The sequence below is a fragment of the Mastigoproctus giganteus genome, chromosome 5 (assembly GCF_048544385.1).
Source record: "Mastigoproctus giganteus isolate SK-2022 chromosome 5, ASM4854438v1, whole genome shotgun sequence".
NCBI classification, from domain to species: Eukaryota; Metazoa; Arthropoda; class Arachnida; order Uropygi; family Thelyphonidae; genus Mastigoproctus; species Mastigoproctus giganteus.
In genome coordinates this window covers 121,796,808-121,822,977 of record NC_143579.1, presented here as the reverse complement: position 1 = coordinate 121,822,977, position 26,170 = coordinate 121,796,808, and the positions used below count along the sequence as shown (strand labels likewise).

Sequence of the window (26,170 nt, the reverse complement as noted above, 5' to 3'; positions counted from 1 at the left end):
TCTCTCTCTCTCTCTCTCTCTCTCTCTCTCTCTCTCTCTCTCTCTCTCTCTCTCTCTCTCTCTCTCTCTCTCTCTCATCACATAGACATTCAGTTTCTGTTGCATGCCTTTTCTATAGATATTTTCATGGGGACTGTTCTTGTAAATTGGCATCTGCAATTATCTTTCTCCCAAACCTATTTGAACATGCAACTCATCTACCTAACATCCATTCATTATTCAACTCCAAACTCACAGACCATTTATCTGTTCTGTCTCCATTCTTCAGAGAAACTTCCTTCGTGCGTTATGTCCTGCAAATCTGCAATCTACAGAAATCTAAGTACAATGTCAACATGTACTTTCTGAGTTTCCAATCTTCACAACCAATATGTAATACTAAAGTACTATTGGTTCTAATACTTTTGTTTTTTAGAGTCGCCATAAAAAAAATAAAACAACTCAACATTTAACATAATTTTTCATGGCACATAATTTAACAGAATTTATGTACCATTAAGCCCCATGCAGTAATAAATCTTGAACAATAGACCAGGATCTTCTCTTGTTATGACTAAGTCAGAATTTAGTTGATGTTTAGTATAGTCATTGCTATTTAGTACAGTCTTCATATTATGTGTTTCTGTTATGTGGTCCACTCCACTCGCCTTCTAAGTTTTGATTTTATCAAGCATCTTTAAAATTTTTGAGTTTTACACAAGTTTTATGTGGAAAATGTGGCTCAGGTAAGTCATTCCATTGTCACTTCAGTAAGATTTCTTATAATATGCTTCAGTCTATTCTTAGGCTTACAGAAATCCACCTTGCAGTCTTTTATCAAAATGTATACAGTCTTAAAAATAAACTTTCAGAGTTGATTGAATGATTGTACTATCTGTATTGACATTTTTGGTTGCATGGAAATGTAGTTATCTGTTACTCAAAATTTGTTTAGTGTTGGATAATTCTACAAGTGGGAGTGGTTTGTGCTTATTCCTTTAGATATCTGTGATTCCCATGTGTTCAACCAAATGGAGGCTTTGGCCATTAGAATTGAATGTTTTGCTTCGCATGTTAATGAGGAACTTCTACAGAAATTTCTGGGTTGGTTTTGTACTACTCTTTTCCAGGATTTCTGGAAATTTTTACACTCACTCACTCACTCTCTCTCTCTCTCTCGTTTTGGTGCTTGTTCGGAATTTTTTTCACACTATGGTATTTCCAACATAGGTAGATTGCCGGAGTTTCACTTCAATTCTGTTCACACACCTCTTACCTGCAATTTGTCTCTCCATTCTAATGTGACCTCATTTGACCTTGGTAATAGTCCACTGCATACTAGGACTATTTTTGATCCATAATATATTCAGCTAGATCTGCATTTTTTTTTTTTTTTTTTCGATGAATGTGCTTCCATAGTCTACCTTTGAAATTTCCTATGGGATAATACAGCTTTCTAGTTATCAAAATGGTTTTCCTTTGTAGTGGCTTGGTTAGTGTCTAGAGTTTTGTCAGATTTCCAAATTCAAAACTTTAGTTGTCGTTTCCTTTCTGAGTCTACCTATAATTCTTATTCCCTCCCTAGGGAAAATTCTGTTGCATGTATAGAGGTTGCCATTGAGCACTTCACTAAGAATAGAACAAAATTTAGCAAAAGGATTTTGCATCTCCTTACATAATAATACTCTGATGAACTTGGAGGAATAGTGTAATCATATTTAACATATTTAATTTCTTCCCACCAGTTCAGATGACTATTTTGAAATTCAATCTGCATACTGATAGTGAACTAATGCTGTGTTTGTTGGCACATATCATGGCAAACAGCGTCTTAGTCAGAAACCTGAGATTTTGTAGGAAATGATAAACAATCATGGCTGATAGCTGAAAGCTATTATTAGAATTGGTATATAAGATACATCTTTTAGACACAACACATATTCAAATAATGTTCACATCCTTTCCAGCATTTGTTGAATATGTGAACAGTGATGGCAATGGTAGAATTAATAGTGTAGTTACTACACAGTTGATGATTCATTATCAGAATTAAGTGTGGATTTGGTGCATACTGCTAGTGTTGCAGCAGCATGCAGCAATGTGGATTTGGTGTATACTGCTGCAACACTGTACTGTACTGCTATAACCAAGGAACAGATGCATGTTGACATACCATTTGAATGAATTTTGACTTCTCATATTTAATCTGGAATCTGACTGTCATAATGATTAGCTCTACTTTTGCTAATGTGTGCATACTGCACGGTGCTTTTCTGAAACTTTTTTTTTTAAGTTGAAAATTGTTTAATTTACATTTGTACATAGGTCAAATATTTATTATATAAACTAAGATATCACATTTCATACAAAACAAAGAGGACATACCATTTCTGTAGTTACTTGCTGTATTATCTTTTGCATCATATTCCTCTGCTAAAGTTTGCCATTTTTGAAGATTATCTTGACATCCACTGAGCAATGGTTGTAATGCAGGTTGTACACAAGACAATGCCTAGAGAAAAAAGAGCAGTTACTAACTAACTATTTGTTCACTTATTGCTGTTAAATTTAAATTTTTTGCCTTCATTACATCAATTTTAATTCTTTCTCTTTTAGTTTATATGCACTGATGTGTATGTGTGGTAAAAGTATATGAGGTGTGATCAAAATGTCCAGGAAATTAAATAATAGGGAAATGACGAAACTTACTGGCTATTTAAAATGGAAGCCTATCAGCATTCCTGATAGGTTTATTTTGGAATTGCCAATAGTCCCTGTATCACATTCTGAATAATTTCCTCAGTTCTTGCAAAGCTGTGACCTTCCAAGGGGCCTTTATGCTTGAAAGACAAAGGGAAAAAAAAAAAAAAAAAAAATCACAGGGAACTAAATCTTGTGAGTATGTGGCAGATGGGTAACCACAGTGATGGACTGTTTTGTGAGAAATTCTTGAATACTTGTGAAATGTTTGCAGACTTTCTGGAACGGGTCGTGATATTTTGTTATTTGTTATTTGGTTTTTAGGAGCATTAGCAACTAAGGCCATATTGCTCGGGGATATGCAGTGGTCATTCCCTGACCTTTCCGCATCCTCCGTATTTGGTGGTGACGGGCTCGAACCCCGGTCTAATCAAGAAGCGTGTGCTACGCACTGCTGCTCCTTCCCACCTGGCTACGGAGGCGCCTGTCGTGATATTGCTAAAGGGTATGTCTTTGTGTGCTCAATGTAAGGAGTGCAAAGAAGTTAGGAGCAAACTCAGCATTGTTATGGGCCTTTATGAGAGCTTGAAGAACAGGGTAGATGCCCTCGAAAGACTTAAATTGGGGAGGACCCATCAAGCTCACATCTGCACACATCAATGCCAGAGCTTGCACTTGATCATCAGACAACACAGTGGCATCCTTCAGAGCAGAATGTGCTGGTCCCACTGGAGCTAGTTATTGTCAGTGACTCTATTGTCAGGGAGACAGGAAATATATTGTGTAAAAAGGATAAGCAGAATAGGAACAGGGTATGTCTACCAGGGGCAAACGTTGATGATGTTGTGCAGATATCATCTTTTAAGGGCACAAAGGGTGATAATGTTGTACACGTTGGCACTAATGACATTAAGAGTAGGAGATCTGTGGACTTACTTAACAAGTACAGGTCAATTTGAATAAAAGTTGCAAGTTAGGGTTAAATTTGAAAGTGTCTGCAATTCTGCCCAGACACAATAGGAGGGGAGTGTATGATGAGAGCCTTGGTTAATCAATTCGGCCCTAGAGAGATTGTGCAAGGCTCATGGGTTAGAATTTTTCCCAGCATGGTCTGTGCTCGTTAACAGGAGAGATTGTTTCTACAGGGATAGGATGCACTTATATAGAAAGGGTGCAAAAACATTTGCTGATACTATCGAGGCAGTTTTAGGTGGGTGAGAAAGCAGCTAGCTTGGGGGGGATTCACAGGAAGAGGTGAAAGTGATTCTTGCACTGCTTCTATTGGAATGATCAGCAGCCCAGAAAGCGAGGCACTGGGGATTTCAAGGACTGCTGGGAGTCATCATGGAACAAGTAAATACATGGGTTGTGTTAAGGTAAATAAGAGTAAGAACAGGTGCATGTATACTTGCATGTACAGCAATGGTAAATAAATTTGATAAATTTAAGGTGCTGTTGAAGAATGGCGGATATTGTTGGGATATCAAGAATTGGTGTCACACAGAGATAAAGAATGAAGAACTGGAATTTGGAAGTTCAATGTGTACAGAAAAGATAGACAGGGAGGAGGAGGCGGGGTGATGCTGTTATTTAAGAAACAAAATCTAAGGAAGTGCATCCAGTTGACATGGGTGGACAGTGCAGTGTTGAATCAGATTTTTTTGTGACATAAGCACTGGAAAAGCAAATGTGACAGTAAGAGTGTATTTTAGGCCTAATGACTGATGAGTACAATGAACAACTGCCCAGGGAAATAGAGTGGGCCAGTAAATCAGATTGTCCTATAATGGAGGATTTTAACTTCCAAGATATAGACTGGAACGTGTGGGTTGGTCACTCACACACTAGCAAGACTTTGTACAGTTATTGGATGATTGTTTTCTACAGCAGCATGATCAAGAGGCAAACAGAGGGAGTAATACTCTTATTATTATTATTATTATTGCTTTTATATTATTTCTCCCTGATTAGGGGTTCCACCTCGTGATGGGTATTGCTACCAAGTACACAGGGTGGTTGTTGTTATGTCTGGTGTTACTGTTGGTCGAGGAACTCTCTGACTTTCTGGAGTTCCTTGTAGGTGTTCGCTAGGAGACCTATTGCTGCTAGGCTGTTATGTAGGGTCTTTGGCACCATACTTGTGGTTGACAAGATGATCAGAATGGTCGTTACTTGTTGCATATGCCACATCTCCTGTCTTAGGTTCGTGTACTTCCTGATTTTTTCCCAATGGGTTTTCTGCAGGTTGCCTGTGTTGGGTACTGCTATGTCAATCAGATAGGTAGCCTTTTCCTTCTTGTCCACAAGGGTTATGTCCTATCCGTTATTATGGCGCAGTCCCAGTACAGCTTGTTGGTTGGGATCTCTAGTACTGCCTGAGGTTCATACTTGTAGTATGGTACACTTTCTTCGATGAACTGGTATTTCCTTTCTAGCTTCTGATGTATTATCCTGGCTACCTGGTCGTGTCTATGAGTGTACTCAGTCTGAGTGATCCCCTTGCATCTCACAGTGATGTGTTGAATCGTTTCTGAGGCCAGGTGGCATTGTCGACATGTCATCGAACACTCCGGGCTCCTTGGTGATGTATTTTCTATAGTTCCTGGTGTTGATTATCTGGTCTTGGATGGCAAGTATGAATCTATATGATCTTGATGAAGATCATTGTAGTGTCTGCCATGGAGTGTCTTCTCTACCCATCTTTCTAGCTTTGTTTGTACCTACTGGTTGGGGGGGACTCCACGCTTAGGTTGAGTGGGGGTATGCCGCATGTCTATCTTCCTTATGGCCTGGTGGAGTGCTGCTGTGTTTTTCTGGAAGTAATCCTTCAGGTTAACTATCGCTGTCTTCTATTGCTCAATGAGGTCTATCAGGCCCCTTCCTCCTCCTTCCCGGGCAATTGTCAATCTCTCCATAGCAGATTTCAGGTGGTGTTGGCGGCTCTTGGTCATCATTGTCCTTATCTTCCTCATGATACACTCCAGCTCAGTGTTAGTCCATTCTATGACCCTGAAGGAGTATGTTAGCACTGGGACTGCATAGGTGTTTATGGCTTTAACTATGTTCCTCCATTGAGCTTTGCTTTCAGCAAGCTTCTGAGTCCCTGATAGTGTTTTTCAGTCAGGCAGGCCTTAATTTTCTTGTGCTGTAACTGCTGAGCTTGCATCATCCCCAAGTAATTGTAGGCTTCTCCCTCTGCCATGGCTTCAATCTCTTTGCCAGTCTGCAGCTGGTAGTTTTGGTTGACTAATTTTCCCTGGTGCAATCCATGGGTCTTGCATTTGTCTAGACCAAATTCCATCCTAATATTATTGCTAAATTCTTTGGTGACCTGGAGTAGTTGCTGCAGGTGCTTCTTGGTTCCCACGTAGAACTTGATGCCATCCAAGTACATCAGGTGGGTGAGGGTGTACAGGTTCTTCCTTCCTTCTTTGAGGTTATATTCGTACTTGCTACTGTTGAGCACGGTGGATAGCGGGTTAAGTGCTAGACAGAACCACAATGGGTTCAGGGCATCTCCCTGAAAGATTTCTCTCCTGATGGGGATTGGCCTGGTTGTGATGTTTTCGACCTTAATGGTGGTACTCCATCTTGCCATCGTTTCTCCTAGGAAGTTTGTCAATTGACTTTGTAGATGTTCAACGCCTCTATTAGCCAGCTATGAGGCAAGGAGTCGAAGGCCTTGCGGTAATTGATGTAGGCTGTGTACATGTTACGGCGCTTCTTGTAGGCTTGCTCCATAACCGCAGCATCTATAGTTAATTGCTCCTTGCATCTTTTCTGCTGTTCGGCCATTATGTTCTGGCTCTCCAAGTGATCTGATATCTTCCTTGTTATGCAGCTGGTCAGGATCTTGTACATTGTTGGGAGGCAGGTGATTTGGCCTATATTTCGCCAGGTTTTTTGTATCTTCATCTTTGGGCTTTAGATATGTGATTCCTTGAGTGAGAAACTTCGGGATTGTCTCTGGGGCCTTATCATTTGGGTGAACTGCTCTGCCATGTGCAGAAGATCATCATCGGTGCAGACGTCAAATGTTGATCCCCAGCCGGGCACAGTCAAACACCAGATAGGAGAGGAACACATAATGGACGGTGACTCGAGGAGTTCCTGATAAATTCTCCTATGGTAGTATTAAATCAACCATGCCATTTACCGACCTTCTGTAACACTATGTGGGAGGCCACAATAGATGTCTCCTTGGCAACCACCAATGTGGCCGGACATGTTGTGGACTGGGCAATCCAAGACTCCTGGACAATGTCAAATCACAGAGTGCTTACCTACAGGCGCCTCAGTAGCCAGGTGGGCAGGAGCAGCAGTGTGTAGCACACACTTTTTGATTAGACCGGGGTTCGAGCCCGTGACCACCAAAAACGGAGAATGTAGAAAGGTCAGGGAATGACCACCGCATATCCCTGGAGCAATATGGCCTTAGTTGCTAATGCTCCTAAAAACCAAACAACAACAACAACAACAGCTTACCTACCAAATCAACAGGACAGTTAGCAGAACTCCAGTAGTCAAACACATGATGGACTGTTTTGCAGTTAACAAGGCTGACCGGGAACTCTTTGGGAGGCTGCTGCACCAGGCGGCAGGGCATTGGATGGAGGCTGACCAATGACTTGACCCAAATGAGATCCAGAGGAGGGTCACAAAAATTATCACAAACGTTAACAAAACAGCAATGAAGAGGAAGATTCCAACCCCGGGCGCAGTCCCCTGGTGGACCAGAGAAATTGAAACATTAAGAAAGCAGGTCATAAAGGCAAGAAAAGAGTTTCAAAGGACGAGACGTATCTGGCCGGAGCCGGAAATAAGACTGTTAAGGGAAAGATACAATATTGTTAGAAACAGCTGCACAGACCTGATACGCAAAAGCAAGCGAAAGGCCTGGGAGCACCTGGTTAACACAGCTGAAAATGCCGATCCCTGGGGAGTAGTCCACAAAGTTGTTACTAGCAAACTCCCCAGAGGAGAAATCATAAATGCGACTTGATCCCCGCAGGGCACACTAGCCACCACCTGGGAACAGTCTATCAATAACATACTCAACCAGATCTATCATCAACCAGCTGTCCCAACATTACCGGAACAGGTACAGATATGTAGAGAAAATGAAGCATACAAAACACAGCAAATAGAACAGCCCGTTGCTCACCATGGAGGAATTGCATGCCGCTGCGGCCCTCATAAGGAATAGAAAATGTCCTGGCCCAGATCTTCTGGAGCTGGAAATTATAAAAAAGGTAGTAGACACCACCCTGGAACTGCTTCTTAGATTATACAATGTATGCCTAAAAACAGAAACTTATCCAGCCGACTGGAAACTTGCAACCGTGAAGCTCATATCCAAGAATGCTTCAAAGCCTCCAGAACAATCGGACTCTTATCGGCCAATTGCCCTGCTCCGAGTGGCAAGTAAGCTAATCAAAAGGCTGATAGGTAAAAGAATAACTCACCGCTATGAAACAGCTGGACTAAGCGTGCCAACACAATAAGGATTCAAGCAAGGAACTTCAACCATCGAAATCCTCAGTGGCCTTTTGATGGTGGCAGTGGGGTGTGACAAAAAATATTTCCTTGCTATCTCAGTTGATTTCGCTGGGGCGTTCGATGCCATTTGGTGGCCGAGCATCCTAGCTAGACTGAGAAGCGCAAACATACCTATGAATTTGCACAAAGTTATGGAATCCTACTTAACTAACAGAGAAATCCAGGTAATAGCACCGTATAATAAGTTGACCAGATCACTCTACAGAGGCTGTCCCCAGAGTTCAGTTCTAGGGCCGCTGCTCTGACGAATTCCTGGCCCTGGACCTGGGGGAAGTAAACTCCCAAGCATTCACAGACGATCTAATACTGACAGTCACTGCTGAAAGCCGAGCAAAATGGAAGTCCAAGCAAACCAAACACTTAAACTCATTCAAGACTGGGCCACTGTCCACTTCTTAAAAATATCAAGTACAAAAACTAAATCTATACTGTTGAAAGGCAGCCTAAACTTAAGAAGACCACCACAAATTAAAATCCATAGCCAGACAATCAAACTAGTCGCCGAACTGAAGCATCCAGGTATCATTCTAGACACCAACCTGTCCTTCCATCCTCATCTCAAATACTTGAGAGAACAAATAAGAAGATATGCTGGATTAATAGCCAGAATAACAAGAAATGCCTGGGGACTCAAAAAACACATGCTAACACTGTACTATAAAGCCTTCTTCATCCCAGCGATTATGTACGCTTCCCCCGTTGGTTCCATAGAGCCACAACGGTGGTTATTAAAAAGATTTTGGACACCATACAATGCTCAATTCTCCTGGCCATCACCCGTGCCTGCTGCACTGTTAGTACGCATGCTCTCCATGTCCTGGTGGGGGTCCTACTCCTCGACCCAGAAGTTATACGCTGCGCAATGAAGTACCACCTGACCTAAGGATTACCCTACACTCTGGGGGAATACACCATCAACGTAGCAGGGAATAGAAGAGAAGAAAGGACCAGACTTGAGAATCATGTGCAGCAGGCATGGCGGTCTGCTTCAACAAAAAGGGAAATTACCAGGAAGTTCCTGCCTACAGTCAGATGCATGTATCCTAGAACCCCCTGTTGGTTCCACCCAGGTCTATTTACGTTTCTCCTGACGGGCCATGGTGCCTTCAACGCCAAGTTAACTTATTTTCAAATAACGCACATGTGGAGAGACAGAAACATGGTCCCACATTATGTACAGCTACGACCATTACGAGGACCTCCGCTGTCGACTTATGATGGAACTCACATATCTACCAGCAGGACTGGAGCATCACCTTCTAGACTCGAGGGAGGAGTTCCTGGCCTTCATGAAGTTTGTGCAAGAGGTGTTTTCTAGGCGGAGGACACTTATTGCTATTCATCACAACTAAAGCCAGTAACTGAATGAAACAACTCAACCTAATCGAACAGAAACATTCAAATGGAAAGATTGAGCTAACCACACTAAGAACCTTTTGCAACAGGACCAGGACTGGACACAGAACTAATGCAGTCCACTGCTAAGGACCTTTTGCAACAGGATCAGGACTGGATACAGAACTAATGCAGTCCACTGCTCACCTGTTTTGAGATCCCTCTGCGGCGAGAGACACCAGTGATCACCAAGTCAGACTTGACTCTACACATTTCCTGAACCTGACACCAGGGGCTGTGACCTCTGAAACAAACTCACCGGACATGACTATTGCTGCAGCTTGCTGCTAAGGCCATTGGCCTCCCCATACCAGTGCACCCTTGCACGGTACTTTCTTTCTACTTCCTGGGTGAGGGGAGGAGAAGTCTATTGTCTCCTCCCCTCCTCGCCATCCCATTTTCATCCATCTTGTGGGAGAATGGGCATGCCTCACTGACCACCTGGGGTCGTCTTCTCTATTGACCCCACCTCTGTCTTACCCCCCCCCCCCCAGTCTTCATTCTCCTCACCCTCTCTCTAACTTTGTGACCGCATCTACTGAAACCAAAATTATTCCAAACCCACACTCAAAAACTTAAGTCAACCATGCAACAAACCTATTACCATTCGGCCTACCCCCTTTCAGCATAAAATATGGTAACCTTTTTTTTTTTTTAGGTCCTAATCACTGAAATCTCAGGAAATTAGGTGGCAGGGCCTACCAGAGTAAATATAACTATGCTGGGTGTACCTGGTCTGTCTCCACGAGGCCAAGTGTGGGCAACGGTGGGTCTCATTAGGGGCCCAACAGCTAAAAAGGCCAGATGAACAATGGTACAAAACATTACACATCAAAATATCCATATACTTTTAAGTCTCTGGCCTTTACAGTGTACTGTATCACACGACAATGTATACTACATGGAGATGGGGGAAACCCCTGGTGCTGTTTGACCCAAAAACACTTTACATTTATCTGGGACAAGTCATCAGCTGTAATAATGATAAATGGCTGGAAGTCAAGAGAAGAATAAATTTTGGATGGATAGCATTCAGGAAATATAGTCACATACTGAGTAGCAATATCCCAATTTGTCTGAAACGTAAAATAATGAACCAATGTATACTACCCACCATGACTTATGGAAGTGAAACTTGGGCACTCACCAAACGAATGGAAGAGAAGCTGAACTACTCAGTGAGGAACGAATTATACTGGGAATCAGACTGTTAGATAAGAATAGAAACACATGGATTAGGCAATAAACTCAAGTAAAGGACATTCTTATCAAAACGAAAGAACTAAAATGGTCTTGGGCAGGACACATAGCTCAAAGATATGATGACAGATGGACTAAGAGAATAACAGAATGGTACCCAAGAAGAGCTAGAAGAAAACCTGGAAGACAACGATGGAGATGGACAGATGAAATTCATGAGTTTGTGGGTAGTAAATGGATGGCCATTGCACAAAACAGAAGGAATCGGAAAGTTGCTGGAGAGGCCTTCACTTCGTTCTGCAGTGGATTGAAAATGGCTGATGATGATCATAGTCCTTGTAGTTTTTCATTTTATATAAACAATCCCCCCCCCCAAATCTAGTGCAAAAGACGCTTATGTTGCCATAATATCCAGACTGCTGTGTGACAAATTTGTGTATTGTAAAATAAAGCATATTGCCCTCTGACAACAAAGCACACACACACAAAAAATGTAAAATATATTCACCAATACATTAGAATAAAATCAGACTGATGTATATTTATATTTGACACTGGTTTTGCTGAATATTTTAGCACTATCTTATATTTACTAATACAGCAGACTCTCAATTTACCGGGATTGGATTAACCAGGACACTAAGATTCCAAATATATATTAAAAAAAAAAAAAAAAAAAAAAAAAAAAACAACCAGAAATCATAAAATTCAAGTAATAAATAGAATAGGTATAAACAGATGTTTTGCAAGTCGTAAGTAAGCGACAAGAAGTAGCGTTATAAGTCGTCATTGGGAGATTAGTAAACCTTCACACCTGCCGCTCAAAAAAAAAAAGACCAAATGTTTAGTATGTTTTAGTGCATCGCGCCAATTGTTGTTCCGTCACCCCGCAAAAGGACAAATTTTGGAAGTGAAATTCTGACATCCCTGACATAAATAACTTTCGTTATTTATGTCAGGGATGGGCAAAAATGATGGGCAAACGCAGGAGTTGTGCTTTCAGTTAAACAAAAACTTAAAATTATTCAAAAGCTGAAAACTGTGCATTCCTTAAATCTCTAAGGAACCATTATAATGTTGGTGACCAAGCCATGCGCAACATTATAAAAAATAACAAGCGAGTGGTGCATGATAAGCTTTTTTCGTTTATCTATCGCTGTACTTTTTACATAGGTTGCTGAACATTTTTCGATACAGTAAGTCCCCAACTTATGTAGTTACGGATTTACATTACGTTATTTATATATTTTTTTATATGACTGAAGATTTCAGTGAAGGGGACACATTTCACTGTAATAATGTAAAAACCCACAGAATTCCAGCAATCGGTATTACCGGCAATGTAATAAGATCAAGCTTACTACCCGTTTATAATTAATTGCAATAACAGAAAAGCCCACTAACCTGGAAAGTGCAAATTGTTTTTATTGTTTTATGGCAGTGACCCCCGGAAATGTGCTTTAGTAAAATGTGAGCTTGCGTGGAGTGATAAGTGAGTTTTCGCCTTAAACCCCGTGAAGTTCTTTTCAGAAAATTTAATTTTGACTGTTATCATGGTGCCGACTAAGAGAATAAGTGACAGCAGTACTAGTAAATCTGGCACCTCCATAGCCAGGTGGGCAGGAGCAGCAGTACCTAGCACACGCTTCTTGATTAGACCGGGGTTAGAGGCCGTGACCACCAAATACGGAGGATGTGGAAAGGTCAAGGAATGACCACCGCATACCCCCGGAGCAATATGGCCTTAGTTGCTAATGCTCCTAAAAACCAAATAACAACAACAACTAGTAAATCTATCAAGAAAAGGAAAGCGATCAAGTTGGATCAGAAAATTAAAATAATAAGGATGTACGAAAATGGCCAAACATTACAAGTATTGTGTGGAATTCAGATGTCAGTGGCAACGGTGAACACAATAATAAAGAACAAAAACAGAATATGAGAAAGGATCGGCACCAATGAAGTCAACTGTAATAACCAAGGCTACGAAATACATATCAGTTTTTATTGTACAATAACATGCGTTTTTTTCTTCCTTTTATGTTTTCTTTTCTTATGTGCCACTCCGGCAACTTCACCACTGTCCCCAGATAAAGTTTTTAATTAAACTAATTAAAAATATATAATTATTTTTCTTCATTCTTCTGAGGATATTATGTGATTTTTGTAATTTTGGCATGTCAGGTATATAATAGCAATATTTTATTAGTCATTCCTGAATTACGCAAAACTCGACTTGCGTAAGAAGTCTGGAATGTATCTCTTACGTATCTTGGGGATTTACTGTATTTTTGGATTAACCAGGAAATTGATTATCGGGGAATATTTTTTTACCCTCTATCCCGGAAGATGGAGAGTCTATTGTATTGCTATAAGTGTAGCATTAGTCTAAATAATACTAGGGCGGCTAGTCGCCAGGTTACTTAGAATGTATTATCTCTCTATACATTAAAAAAGTTTTCGTCCTAGTGATATTTATTAGAGCCAATGGGAGAAGAGGGCGAGACAATTATGTCACTACAAATACAATTAATTATTGACAGCTACCTCCATAACGTTCAATTCATGTACGTGCTTCACTGTCTAACATTTCATTTTCCATTTTAACGTTTTATGTATATTAATGAATATTTTATATTCGTAAATATTTTAAATATTTGTATAGTTTGTAAATATTTTAATCCTGCTCTTTCGGATGCAACAATATTCCTCATGCATTATGGAACCTGAAGCAAAAGGCCTTTGGCTAAAATCTATTATTTCAATACCACTTGTCTCCACATAGTGGGTGTGATCATAGAACAGGGTGATTGTACGGTCGAGCTCTGTGATTGGGTGGTTATTGTGAATGCGTTTTGTTTTTGATTGTTTTGTATCGTCGAGGAGGCAGGTGCTTAGCTTAGGTAGGGTGTTTATCTCCCCCATCCCGCTGTTTTAAAATTGGAAAACAAGTTCCCGATTTTAAAACAGCAGCAAGTTGGGGGGTAAACACCCTAGGCGTGTCGACCTAGGAAGAAAGGGGGCAGGGCTAAACAGTGAGTGGGCACCAAGATCTGAATTTTTACTAGGCCTTTTCTTAAGTGACCTATGTAAATGCAGGTAAATAATTACATAGTGATATTTATTCGACTTTTAGAATATAGTGCAATACAAAAAATGCACAGGTAAATAATTACATAGGTCATTTCCTGATTAGATATCGATCAGTGCATTTCGACAGGTGTATCTTTTTCCTAGAAAAGATTTGACTTACTCTGTCATACCTCTACATTTTATGGAGAAAAGTGTGGCAGGGGTTGGCAGGCAAAGCGAGCAGGGGGCAGAGCTACCTAGTATTAAATTCAAAAAATTGCTCATTTAAAACAAATTATTTATTAATAAAATTTGTTAACTGTCTTTAGAAATGAATCTGTCTTCCAAATTTCATGGGGCCCTTTCAAGCTTGGGCCCCAATGCAGTTGTATTGGCATAGTTACACTACTGATCAAACATTAATAACAGAGTAACAAAGGAACTAGATGCAAAAATAATTCATATACTAAAGATTTTAGAATGCTTTTGATACAGTTCCAGATGAAAGGCTGCTGCAAAAATTGAAGCAATGTGATTGCTATGGATAAAGGGACAGCTGAGTGGGAGAAGAAGGTGAAAAGTAGTTATCAATGGGCACTGTTCTTCTTAGACTGTTATTATTAGTGGAATTACCCAGGATTCAGTGATGGGCCCATTGTCGTTTGTGATATTTATTAATGATATTGATAAAAGTATATCAGGCTTAGTGTTTATAAGTCTACAGATAATATGAAGGCTGGCATGATGGTTAACATGCTTGATGTGCTTATATTTGTGAGGGTCATTTATGTGTGCCTTGGGGCACTTCTGTGGGCACCTCTCTGAGGAGCTGGAACAAGTAAGCAGTGCTTTTTAGTAAATGAATTTCATCTGTGAAGAATGTAACACCAACATCTGTTGTCTGTAGTGTTCTAACATCGACAGATGCAGTTGAATAAGATTCAGAATCTACATCTCTTGAATAGAATTCTATTTCAGTATCAGATGACATATTATAAAGAGATGATTCAATGTCATCAGCTTCAACATACTATCCATCCTTGTTCCTTTTCAGTCCAGGTATCTCTCAGGCTGTGGATCTATTATAACACCCCTTTAATGTAAAATTTTATAGGAAATAAATTTTTACACAAAATGTTATCAGTAGACACAAACACACTAAAGATGATATTTTGTTTTTCACAAACTAAAGAATTAAAATTCAGCAAACATAATCCTCAAAAAATTTTGCCTTTTCTTCTTTTAGAAAATAGCTTTAACATAAGCAAAAAATACACTAAACTAGATAAAGTAACTTCATCATAAGCAAAGAAAAAATACTAACCTAGATAAAATAACTTCAACATCAGCAAAGAACATATGAAACTGTGAACCAAGTATATAGCTTTTATAGTACTCTCTAGACAGTGTAATTGATACTAAGCAAAATCCCAGACATAATGTAATTGCTCATGGTTCAATCAGTGCACCAATATCATTCAATTGTTCATTTCATATGCCTTTTCTTTTACAGTGCTCATTTATTGACTGCAATTGAATGGATGCATATTTGTGTTAAGGCACAAAAAATACTAACCTAGATAAAATAACTTCAACATCAGCAAAGAACATATGAAACTGTGAACCAAGTATATAGTTTTTATAGTACTCTCTAGACAGCGTGACTGATACTAAGCAAAATCCCTTTTACAGTGCTTATTTATCAACTGCAATTGAATGGATGCATATTTGTGTTAAGGCAGAAAAATTGCAGTTCGTTTTGATGCAAGTTTGTATTCCAGCAGCAAACATATTAATTCCTTGTTGCAGGCAACGCTACTACAACAAGATCTGGCAAAAATTAGCCAGATAGGCTGAAACGTGGTACTTCAAGTTTAATATTGACAAATGTGAAGTACCGCTTATAGGTAGCAGTGATCCCAGATTAATATGCTAACTGTGTACTACCACATTGAAGGTAGTAAAGAACGAAAAAGAACTGGGGGTAACTGTGTAGTCAGACATGAAGTTCTCTGAGCAGTGCAGATGGGCTACTAGGACAGTTCAATATCAATGATATACAGGAATTTTGGCATCAGGGATAATGAGGGGATTATTCCATAGTACAGTCGATTCCGGTTATTTGGGACACATCGGGACTAGTGCATTTTGGCCCGATTAAGCGGCTGCCCCAATTATCCGAAGTTTCACGTAAGTAGTTAAAAATACAATTTATTCCCCCCCTTTACAATTAGTTCACTGTACAATCAAATCACGTTACGACGAACTCACCATAGTAAAGTACCGTTCACTATACGATGTGCAGTAAGCGCCGGTCATTGTGATCACGTTTGTGAATTGAATTTTAATTCTATTAAACAGCGATTCTAATTAGCGAAAATAGGAGGAATATTATCCACAGGCTATAAAAGTAAAGATATATTAAGCACAAATTTACCCTTTATTACCTTACCAATTAAAAAATTAAATGATAAGTGCAAATCGGAAGAATATACGTGATGATCGGAATAATTAATATGTACATACTAACTAAACTATTTGACACTTCTGTTCACTGACATTTGTTGGTGGGGGCTGAAATTTAAAACAGTAAAAAGATAAGCAATCAATAACAAAGAACAGGGCACACACAAATTGCAAGTAACACAACACGCGCAAGTGAGAACGGAGTAACAAATTAGGAAGCTTTAAAAATAGGAATGAAGAGAAGATTCTGAAAATAATTTTTTTTATATGATTGAAGATTCCATGGAAGTGTAAACACATTTTACCATAATAACCCACAGAATTCCAGCTGTCGGTATTACCGCAAATTCAATAAGATCGAGTTTACTGGCCGTTTATTGCACTAACAGAAAAGCTCAATAAACAGGTGACTGCTAATTGTTTTTATTGTTTTATGGTTGTGACCTCCAGAAATCCGACCGAACTACGTGATACGATCGGAGACAATCGTAGGGTAATCTCCAGTGCTGAGGTCTCCTGCCCCGATTAAACGGCATTTTGTCCCAATTAAGCGAAGTAAACCCTGGCTATTTTCTCGATTGGTTTTTGTTTTTTAAGATTTGCCCCAAATAAACGGCTGCCCCGATTAACCGGTGGCCCAAATAACCGGAATCCACTGTATAAGGCAATAGTTAGGCCACATCTAATGTACTGCATACAAATTTAGAAGAATTTTAGGAAGAATGTAGTTCTGCTGGAACATGTGCAAAGAAGAGCAATGAGATTAATTAGGGGAACAAAAGGGTACTCTTACCAAGGCAGATTTCAATTCTGCAAATTGTACCATTTAGAAACTAGCACTTATGAGGAGATCTGACCGAGGGGCTTATGGCTTTGAATGGACTGGGTAAGCATAATGCATCCTTTCTCCTACTCAAACAACACAGACGAGGAGTATGAATTTAAATTGAGAGGATGTCTACAGGATACTTGTGTGGAAATTTTCTTTCATTCATAAGGTTGTTGGAAATATTTAAAGAAAAATTAGACAAATTACATTGGTCAACAAGTAAAATGTTATGAAACATCCAATCTTAACTAATTTTATGCTGATGAACACAAAAATCACATTAAATTTGTTGATTGGCTCTTGTTTTCAAATTACAGTTGGAGTCTCATATTAGTGAGTTACTCAACATTAGGGGTCAGTAACCTGGAGCTCTAACTTGTAGCCAACATGTACGACAAGTGGGCTGCACAGCAGGCACGGGCGGCAAAGTGAATATAGCATTAGTTTCAGCCAAACTGCAAACACTTCTTAGTTTAGTTTGATTTAGCATCGCGAGCAGAGCACACATACTGCAAGGTGTCGAAGATTAATCACTGCGGTGGTGGCAAATATAAAATAGTTAAAGCAGGAACAAAATAATATCATTATGAACATAGTGTTTGTGATAGGTATGTGAATTCATATCATATATCACTTTTAAGGGACAAAATGTGATATTGTTGTACAAGTTGGTACTAATGATATCAAGAGTACGAGACCAGATAATTATTTAACAAGTACAGGTCAATGTTCAAAAAAAGCCGTGAATTAGGGTTGGATTTGAAAGTGTCTGCAATTCTGCCCAGACATGATAGGAAGGAATATATGATGAGAGCCTTGTCGATCAATTCGGCCCTGGAGAGATTGTGCAATGCTCAAGGGGTAGACTTTTTCTCAACCTGATCTGTGCCTGTTAACAGAAGAGACTGCTTCTACAGGGATGGGATACACTTCAATAGAAAGTGTGCAAGAATATTTTTTGCTGATGCTATCAAGGCAGTGTTAGGTGGGTCGGAAAACTGCTAGCTTGGTCTGATATACGGACTAATAGATGAACAGTGGCTGCTGGCAGAGGCAAAAGTGATTCTTGCACTGCTTCTATTGGAATGAGCAGCAGCCTGGAAAACAAGGTGCAGGGGATTTCAGAGACAGCTGAGAGTCATTGGGGAACAGGCTGCATTAGGGTAACTAAGAAGAGGAACAGGTGCATGCATGCATACTTGCCTGTACCCCAATGCCAGAAGTTTGGTAAATAAATTTGACCAATTTGAGGTGTTGGTCAAAACATCAAAGGCAGATATTGTTGGGATATCAGAGAAGTGCCGTCACACAGATATGAGGAATGCAGAACTGGAATTTGGAGAGTAAAATATGTACAGCAAGGATAGAAAGGAAGGAGGGATTATGTTATTAGTTAAGAAACACATAAAATCCACGGGAGTACAGGCAGTCGACATGGCTGGACAGTGCAGTATCGAGTCAGTTTGGTGTGTCATAAGCACTGGGAAAGCAAAATTGAGAGTAGGAATGTCTTATAGGTATAATTACTGATGAGTATAATAAACAACTGTACAGAGAAATAGAGTGGACCAGTAAATCAGAGTGTCTTATAATGGAGGATTTTAATTTCCCAGAGATTGACTGGGATTTGTGGGATGGTCGCTCACACACTAGCAAGGATTTGTGGATTTACTGGATGACTGTTTTCTACAGCAGCAAGTTCAGGAGGCAACTAGACCGAGTAATACTCTTGATCTGATTACCAGTAGTGATTCTTCATGCATTGAGAATTTCCAGATACAGGAACCACTAGGTGGCAGTGATCACAGTGTGCTGAAGTGGGATTTACTCAAAAAGGGTTAACCATCAGGGGTAAAGGAAAGGGTTTTTGCTTTTGTAAAGGTGACTATGGTGGTCTGAGACAGTATTTAAATTCTATATGGTGGGACCAACAGATGATGTTGCCAACAGCAAATTCAAAATGGGAAGTATTCAAAGAATTAATCTTGGAAGCTTCTAGGCTTTTCATACCAACTAAGAAGTATTGTTCAAGGTTTAGGCCTAAATGGATGTCATATGAACTAATGAGACATATGGCAGAGAAGAAAAATGCAAGGGATAAATATAAATTAATAGGTGACAAGGAAGCCTATGATAGATATAAGCTGGGTCTCTAACCAAGTCACAAAGGAGGTTTCGGAGGCAAAGGCAGATTACAAGAAATCTTTGGCAAAGGATGCAAAGAAAAACAGCAATTTTTTTTTTACTTATGTAAATTCTAGAAGGAAGGGGATGAATCAGATTGGTCCACTTGATATCGATGGTTCAACTGTTGATGATCCTGCACAGGTAGCTAACAAACTAAATGAGTAATTTGCATCAACATTCACACATGAGGAGTTATTCAGGGAGGAGAAGGCCAAAGGTGAATTAAACTCTGTCGGTGAGCTAGATGATTTTGTAATAACAGAGAGTAAAGTGGAGAAGAAATTGTTGAAGAAAAACATAAAGGCACCTGGGGTGGATGGGATCTATCCAGTTATATTAAAGGAGGCATCAAAGGCAGTAGGTAAACCCTTAGCCATAATTATGAGAAGTTCCTTGAACTCAGGGTAGGTACCCATGGACTGAAGATGTGCAAATGTGACCCCAATCCACAAAGTGAGAGAGAGGTAATTACAGACCTGTTAGTTTAACTTCTATTCCAGGGAAATTAATGGAGGCACTGGTTAAAGAAGCAGTGCAGGATCACTTAGACAAGACTTCAGTTATAGCTTGGACACAACATGGATTTGTTAAGGGGAAGTCTTGTCTGACCAATTTGATTGGATTCTATGATGTGGTCACAAAAGAACTGGATGCAAAGAATAATATTGATATCATATATTTGGATCTTAGAAAGGCTTTTGATACTGTTGCACGTGGAAGACTACTGTACAAATTGGAGCAGTGTGGCATTGGAGGCAAATTGCTGCTATGGATAAAGGGATGGATGAGTGGGAGAAGACAGAGAGTTGTAATCAATGGACACTGCTCTTCATGGACTAATGTTATTAGTGGAGGTCCCCCAATGTTCAGTGGACTAATGTTATCAGGCTTCATGGACTAATGTTATCAGGCTTAATGTCCAAGTTTGCAGACGATACGAAGGTCAGCAGGGTTATTAATGACACTTATGACAGTACGCTGCTGCAACAGGATCTAGAAAATTTGAACAGATGGGCTGAGAGGTGGCAACTGAAGTTTAACATTGACAAATGTAAAGTACTTCATATGGGAAGTGGTTACCCCAGAAGAATGTATCAACTGACAGTGGTAGAGAAAGAAAAGGACTCTGGGGGTTACGGTGCAGGCAGATTTGAATTTTTTGAGCAGTGCAGGTGGCCTGCAGGAGTAGCTCATGGTGTTTTGTCAAAGATATACAGGAATTTGTTTAGCAGGGATAAGGAGGTTTGTTGTTTGTTATTTGGTTTTTAAGAGCATTAGCAACCACATAACCCCGGAGCAACCATATTGCTCCAGGGATATGTGGTGGTCCCGGGCTTGAACTCCGGTCTAATCAAGAAGTGTGTGCTACGCACTGCTGCTCATGCCCACCTGGCTACGGAGGCGCTGGATAAGAAGTTGATTATCCCCTTGTATAAAGCAATGATCAGGCCACACCTTGAGTACTCTTTACAGGTCTGGAGGCCTCAATTTAAGATGGATGTAGAGCTGCTGGAATGAGTACAGAGAAAGGCAACAAGATTAGTGAATGGAACAAAGAGTTGTTCTCATGAAGAAAGGCTTAAGTTTTGCAAATTATGGTGTCTGAAAACTAGGTACCTGCAAGGTGATCTGATTGAGGTGTATAAAGCCTTGAATGGTCTGAGCATGCTCAATGCTTATGGGGTTCTTCATCTTGCTCAGAATAATCACCTGAGAGGGCATAAATTCAAATTGGGGAAAGAGAGTTGTAGGATAGTTGTACGAGATTTTGCCTTTAGCCAGCAGGTGGTTTATTGCTGGAACAAACTTCCATCTGTCTTTGTAGAAGTTAATAACTTAAATAGATTCAAGGCAGAACTAGACAGACATCTGGAGCAAGTGGATGGGTGAGATGAGATTTTTTTTTTTTTTTGGCTGATGTTATATAAACTTACTTTCTTGCATCACGTGCCTTTAATAATGCTAATACTTGAATTTTTAAATCAATAACATGTTATTAAACAAGTTATTATTCAAGGTTTAGGCCTAAATTGATGTCAGATGAACTAATGAGACATATGGCAGAGAAGAAAAATGCATGGGCGACATGGACGCCTATGAGAGATATGTGCTGGTCTGTAACCAAGTCACAAAGGAGATTAGGCAGGCAAAGGCTGCAAAGAAAAACAGAAAAGAGTTCTTTACCAATGTAAACTCTAGAAGGAAAGGGATGAATCAGATTGGTCCAATTGATATTGATGGTTCAACTGTTGATGATCCTGCTTAGGTGACTAACAAATTAAACGAGTATTTTACATCTAAATTCACACATGAGGAGTTATTCAGGAAGGGGAATGCCAGAGGTGAAGTAAACTCTGGCAGTGAGTTAGATGATTTTGTAATAACTCAGAGGAAAGTGGAGGAGAAATTGTTGAGGATAAACATAAAAAAGGTACCCGGCATGGATGGGATCTATCAAGTTATATTAAAGAAGGCAGCAAAGGAAGTAAGCAAACTCTTAGCCATAAGTATGAGCCCTTCTTTGGACTCAGGAGAGGTACCCATAGACTGGAGATGTACAAATGTGACCCCAATTTATAAAGGAGGATCAAAGACTGACACAAGTAATTATATACCTGTGAGTTTAACTTCTGTTTCACGAAAATTAAGGGAGGCACTGGTTAATATAGTTGTACATGTTGGCACTAATGATATCAAGAGTAGGAGACCGGAAGAATTACTTAACAAGTACAGGTCACTGTTGAAAAAAAGCCGTGAATTAGGGTTGAATTTGAAAGTGTCTGCAATTCTGCCCGGACACGATAGGAGGGAGTATATGATGAGAGCCTTGTCGATCGAATCGGCCCTGGAAAGATTGTGCAAGGCTCAAGGGGTAGAATTTTTTTCAGCCTGGACTGTACTTGTTAACAGAAGAGACTGCTTCTACAGGGATGGGATACACTTAAATAGAAAGTGTGCAAGAATATTTTTTGCTGATGCTATCAAGGCAGTATTAGGTGGGTCGGAAAACTGCTAGCTTGGAGGGATACAAGGACTAATAGATTAACAGTAGCCACTGGCAGAGGAGAAAGTCATCCTTGCACTGCTTCTACTGGAATGCGCAGAAGCCTGAAAAACAAGATGCAGGATATTTCAGAGACTGCTGGGAGTCATTGCGGTACAAGTAAACACATGGGTTGTGTTATGGTAGCTAAGAATAGAAACATGTGCATGTATACTTGTGTTTACACCAATGCTAGGAGTTTGTAAATAAATTTGATGAATTTGAGGTATTGCTCAAAGCATCAAAGGCGGATATTGTTGGATATCAGAGTCGTGGTGTCACACAGATATAAGGAATGCAGAACTGGAATTTGGGGAGTACAATATGTATAGAAAGGATAGACAGGATAGGAAGGGAGGATGGGTTATGCTATTAGTTAAGAAACACTTCGAGGCAATGTTAGGTGGGTCGGAAAACTGCTAGATTGGGGGGATACAAGGACTAATAGATTAACAGTAGCCACTGGCAGAGGTGAAAGTGATTCTTGCACTGCTTCTATTGGAATGAGCCGCAGCCTGGAAAATAAGATGCAGGATATTTCAGAGACTGCTGGGAATCATTGGGGTACAAGTAAACACATGGGTTGTGTTAGGGTAGCTAAGAAAAAGAACAGGTGCATGTATACTTGTGTGTACACCAATGCTAGGAGTTTAGTAAATAAATTTGATGAATTTGAGGTATTGCTCAAAACATCAAAGGCAGATATTGTGGGGATTTCAGAGACGTGGTGTCACACAGATATAAGAAATGCAGAACTGGAATTTGGGGAGTACAATGTGTACAGAAAGGATAGACAGGATAGGAAGGGAGGAGGGGTTATGCTATTAATTAAGAAACACATAAAATCCAAGGAAGTGAAGCCAGTCGACATCGCTGGACAGTGCAGTGTCGAGTCAGTTTGGTGTGACATAAGCATTGGGAGATCAAAATTGAGAGTAGGAGTGTGCTATAGGCCTAATGACTCTGATGAGTATAATAAGAAACTGTTCGGAGAAATAGAGTGGGCCAGTAAATCAGAGAGTCTTATAATGGGGGATTTTAATTTCCCAGATATTGACTGGAATTTGGGGGCTGGTCACTCACACAGTAGCAAGGCTTTTGTGGATTTATTGGATGATTGTTTTCTACATCAGCATGTTCGGGAGGCAACTAGAGGGAGTAATACTCTTGATTTGATTATCAGTAGTGATTCTTCATGCATTCAGAATCTGCAGATAAATGAACCACTTGGTGGCAGTGATCACAGTGTGCTGAAGTGGGAGTTACTCAAAGAGGTAACTACCATTAGGGGTAAAGGGAAGGGGTATTGCTTTCGTAAAGGCGACTACAATGGACTGAGACAGTATTTAAATTCTATACAGTGGGATCAACTGATGATATTGCCAACAGCAAATTCAAAATGGGAAGCATTCAAAGAACTTATCGTGGAAGCTACTAGGCTTTACATACCAACTAAGAAATATTGTTCAAGGTTTAGGCCTAAATGGTTGTCAGATGAACTAATGAGGCATATGGCAGAGAAGAAAAATGCATGGGATACATACAAATTAACACGTGACACGGATGCCTATGATAGATACAAGTTGATCTGTAACCAAGTTACAAAGGAGGTTAGGCAGGCGAAGGCAGATTACGAGAGATCCTTGGCAAGGGATGCGAAGAAAAACAGCAAAGAGTTCTTTACTTATGTAAACTCTAGAAGGAAGGGGATGAATCAGATTGGTCCACTTGAGATCGATGGGTCAACTGTTGATGACCCTGCTCGGGTAGCTAACAAACTAAATGAATATTTTGCATCGACATTCACACATGAGGAGTTATTCAGCGAGGGGAATGCCAGAGGTGTATTCAACTCTAGCAGTAAGCTAGAGAATCTTGTAATAACTGAGAGCAAAGTGGAGGAGGAATTGTTGAAGATAAACACAAGAAAGGCACCTGGGGTGGATGGGATCTATCCAGTTATATTAAAGGAGGCAGCAAAGGAGGTAAGCAAACCCTTAGCCATAATTATGAGAGCTTCCTTGGACTCAGGGGAGGTACCCATTGACTGGAGATGTGCAAATGTGACCCCAATTCACAAAGGGGGATCAAAGGCTGACACAAGTAATTATAGACCTGTGAGTTTAACTTCTGTTCCCGGAAAATTAATGGAGGCACTGGTGAAAGAAGCACTGCAGGATCATCTAGACAAGACTTCAGTTATAGCTAGGACACAGCATGGTTTTGTTAAGGGGAAGTCTTGCCTGACCAATTTGATTGGATACTATGATGCAGTCACAAAAGAACTGGATGCAGGGAATAACTTTGATATTATATACTTGGATCTTAGAAAGGCTTTTGATACTGTTGCACATGGAAGACTGCTGCACAAATTGGAGCAGTGTGGCATTGGAGGCAAGTTGCTGCTATGGATAAAGGGGTGGTTGAGGGGGAGAAGACAGAGAGTGGTAATCAATGGACACTGCTCATCGTGGACTAATGTTATTAGTGGAGTCCCTCAGGGTTCAGTATTGGGGCCTTTATTGTTTTCTGTATTTATAAATGATATTGATGATGGTATATCAGGCTTAATGTCCAAGTTTGCAGACGATACAAAGGTTGGCAGGGTTGTCAAGGACACTACTGACACTATGCTGCTGCAACAGGATTTGGAAAGGTTGAGCAGATGGGCTTCGAGGTGGCAAATGAAGTTTAATATTGACAAATGTAAAGTACTACATATGGGAAACAGCAACCCCAGAGCAACGTATCAACTCTGTGGTACTACACTGACAGTGGTAGAGAATGAAAGGGACCTGGGGGTGGTGGTGCAGGCAGATATGAAGTTCTCTGAGCAGTGCAGACGAGCTGCAAGAGTAGCTCATGGTGTATTGTCAATGATATATAGAAATTTTTCTAGCAGGGATAAGGAGGTGATTATTCCCTTGTATAAGGCAATGGTCAGGCCACACCTAGAGTACTGTATACAGGCCTGGAGGCCTCATTTCAGGAAGGATGTAGAGCTGCTGGAACGAGTACAGAGAAGGGCAACTAGATTGGTGAATGGGACAAAGGGGTTCTCTTACGAAGAAAGGCTTAAGTTTTGCAAATTACAGTGTCTGGAAACTAGGCACCAGCGGGGTGATCTGATAGAGGTGTACAAAGCCTTGAATGGTTTGAGCATGCTCAATGCTGATGGGATTCTTCCTCTAGCTCAGAAAAATCACCTGAGAGGGCATAAATTCAAATTGAGGAAAGACAGATGTAGGATAGATGTGCGGAAATTTGCCTTTAGCCAGCGGGTGGTTGGTGGGTGGAACAGACTTCCATCCCTTGTCGTGGAAGTTGATAGCCTAAATAAGTTTAAGGCTCAGCTGGACAGGTATTTCGAACGAACAGAGGGGTGAAGTGGAAGTGGTTATTTTTATTTATTTATGTTACTTTTTTTTTTTTTTTTTTTTTTTTTTTTTTGGCTGATGCTGCATAAGCTTGCTTTCTTGCATCAAATGCCTCTACTAATGCTAATGCTAATGCTAATGCTAACACATAAAATCCAAGGAAGTGAAGCCAGTCGACATCGCTGGACAGTGCAGTGTGGAGTCAGTTTGGTGTGACATAAGCATTGGGAGATCAAAATTGAGAGTATGAGTGTGCTATAGGCCTAATGACTCTGATGAGTATAATAAGAAACTGTACAGAGAAATAGAGTGGGCTAATAAATCAGAGAGTCTTATAATGGGGGATTTTAATTTCCCAGATAT

At 40.2% G+C, this 26,170-nt stretch overlaps 1 protein-coding gene across 3 annotated transcripts in view; it reads right to left on the bottom strand.

The window, feature by feature from the left end:
• Positions 1 to 26,170, bottom strand: part of LOC150085670 (cGMP-specific 3',5'-cyclic phosphodiesterase-like) — a 575,777-nt gene that overhangs the window by 38,616 nt on the left and 510,991 nt on the right. For all 3 annotated transcript variants that reach the window (XM_090374174.1, XM_090374175.1, XM_090374176.1), the window contains exon 20: positions 2,365 to 2,491. In XM_090374174.1, coding sequence (XP_090230300.1) covers positions 2,365 to 2,491 — 127 coding nt within the window. The remainder of the gene's footprint in view (positions 1 to 2,364; positions 2,492 to 26,170) is intronic.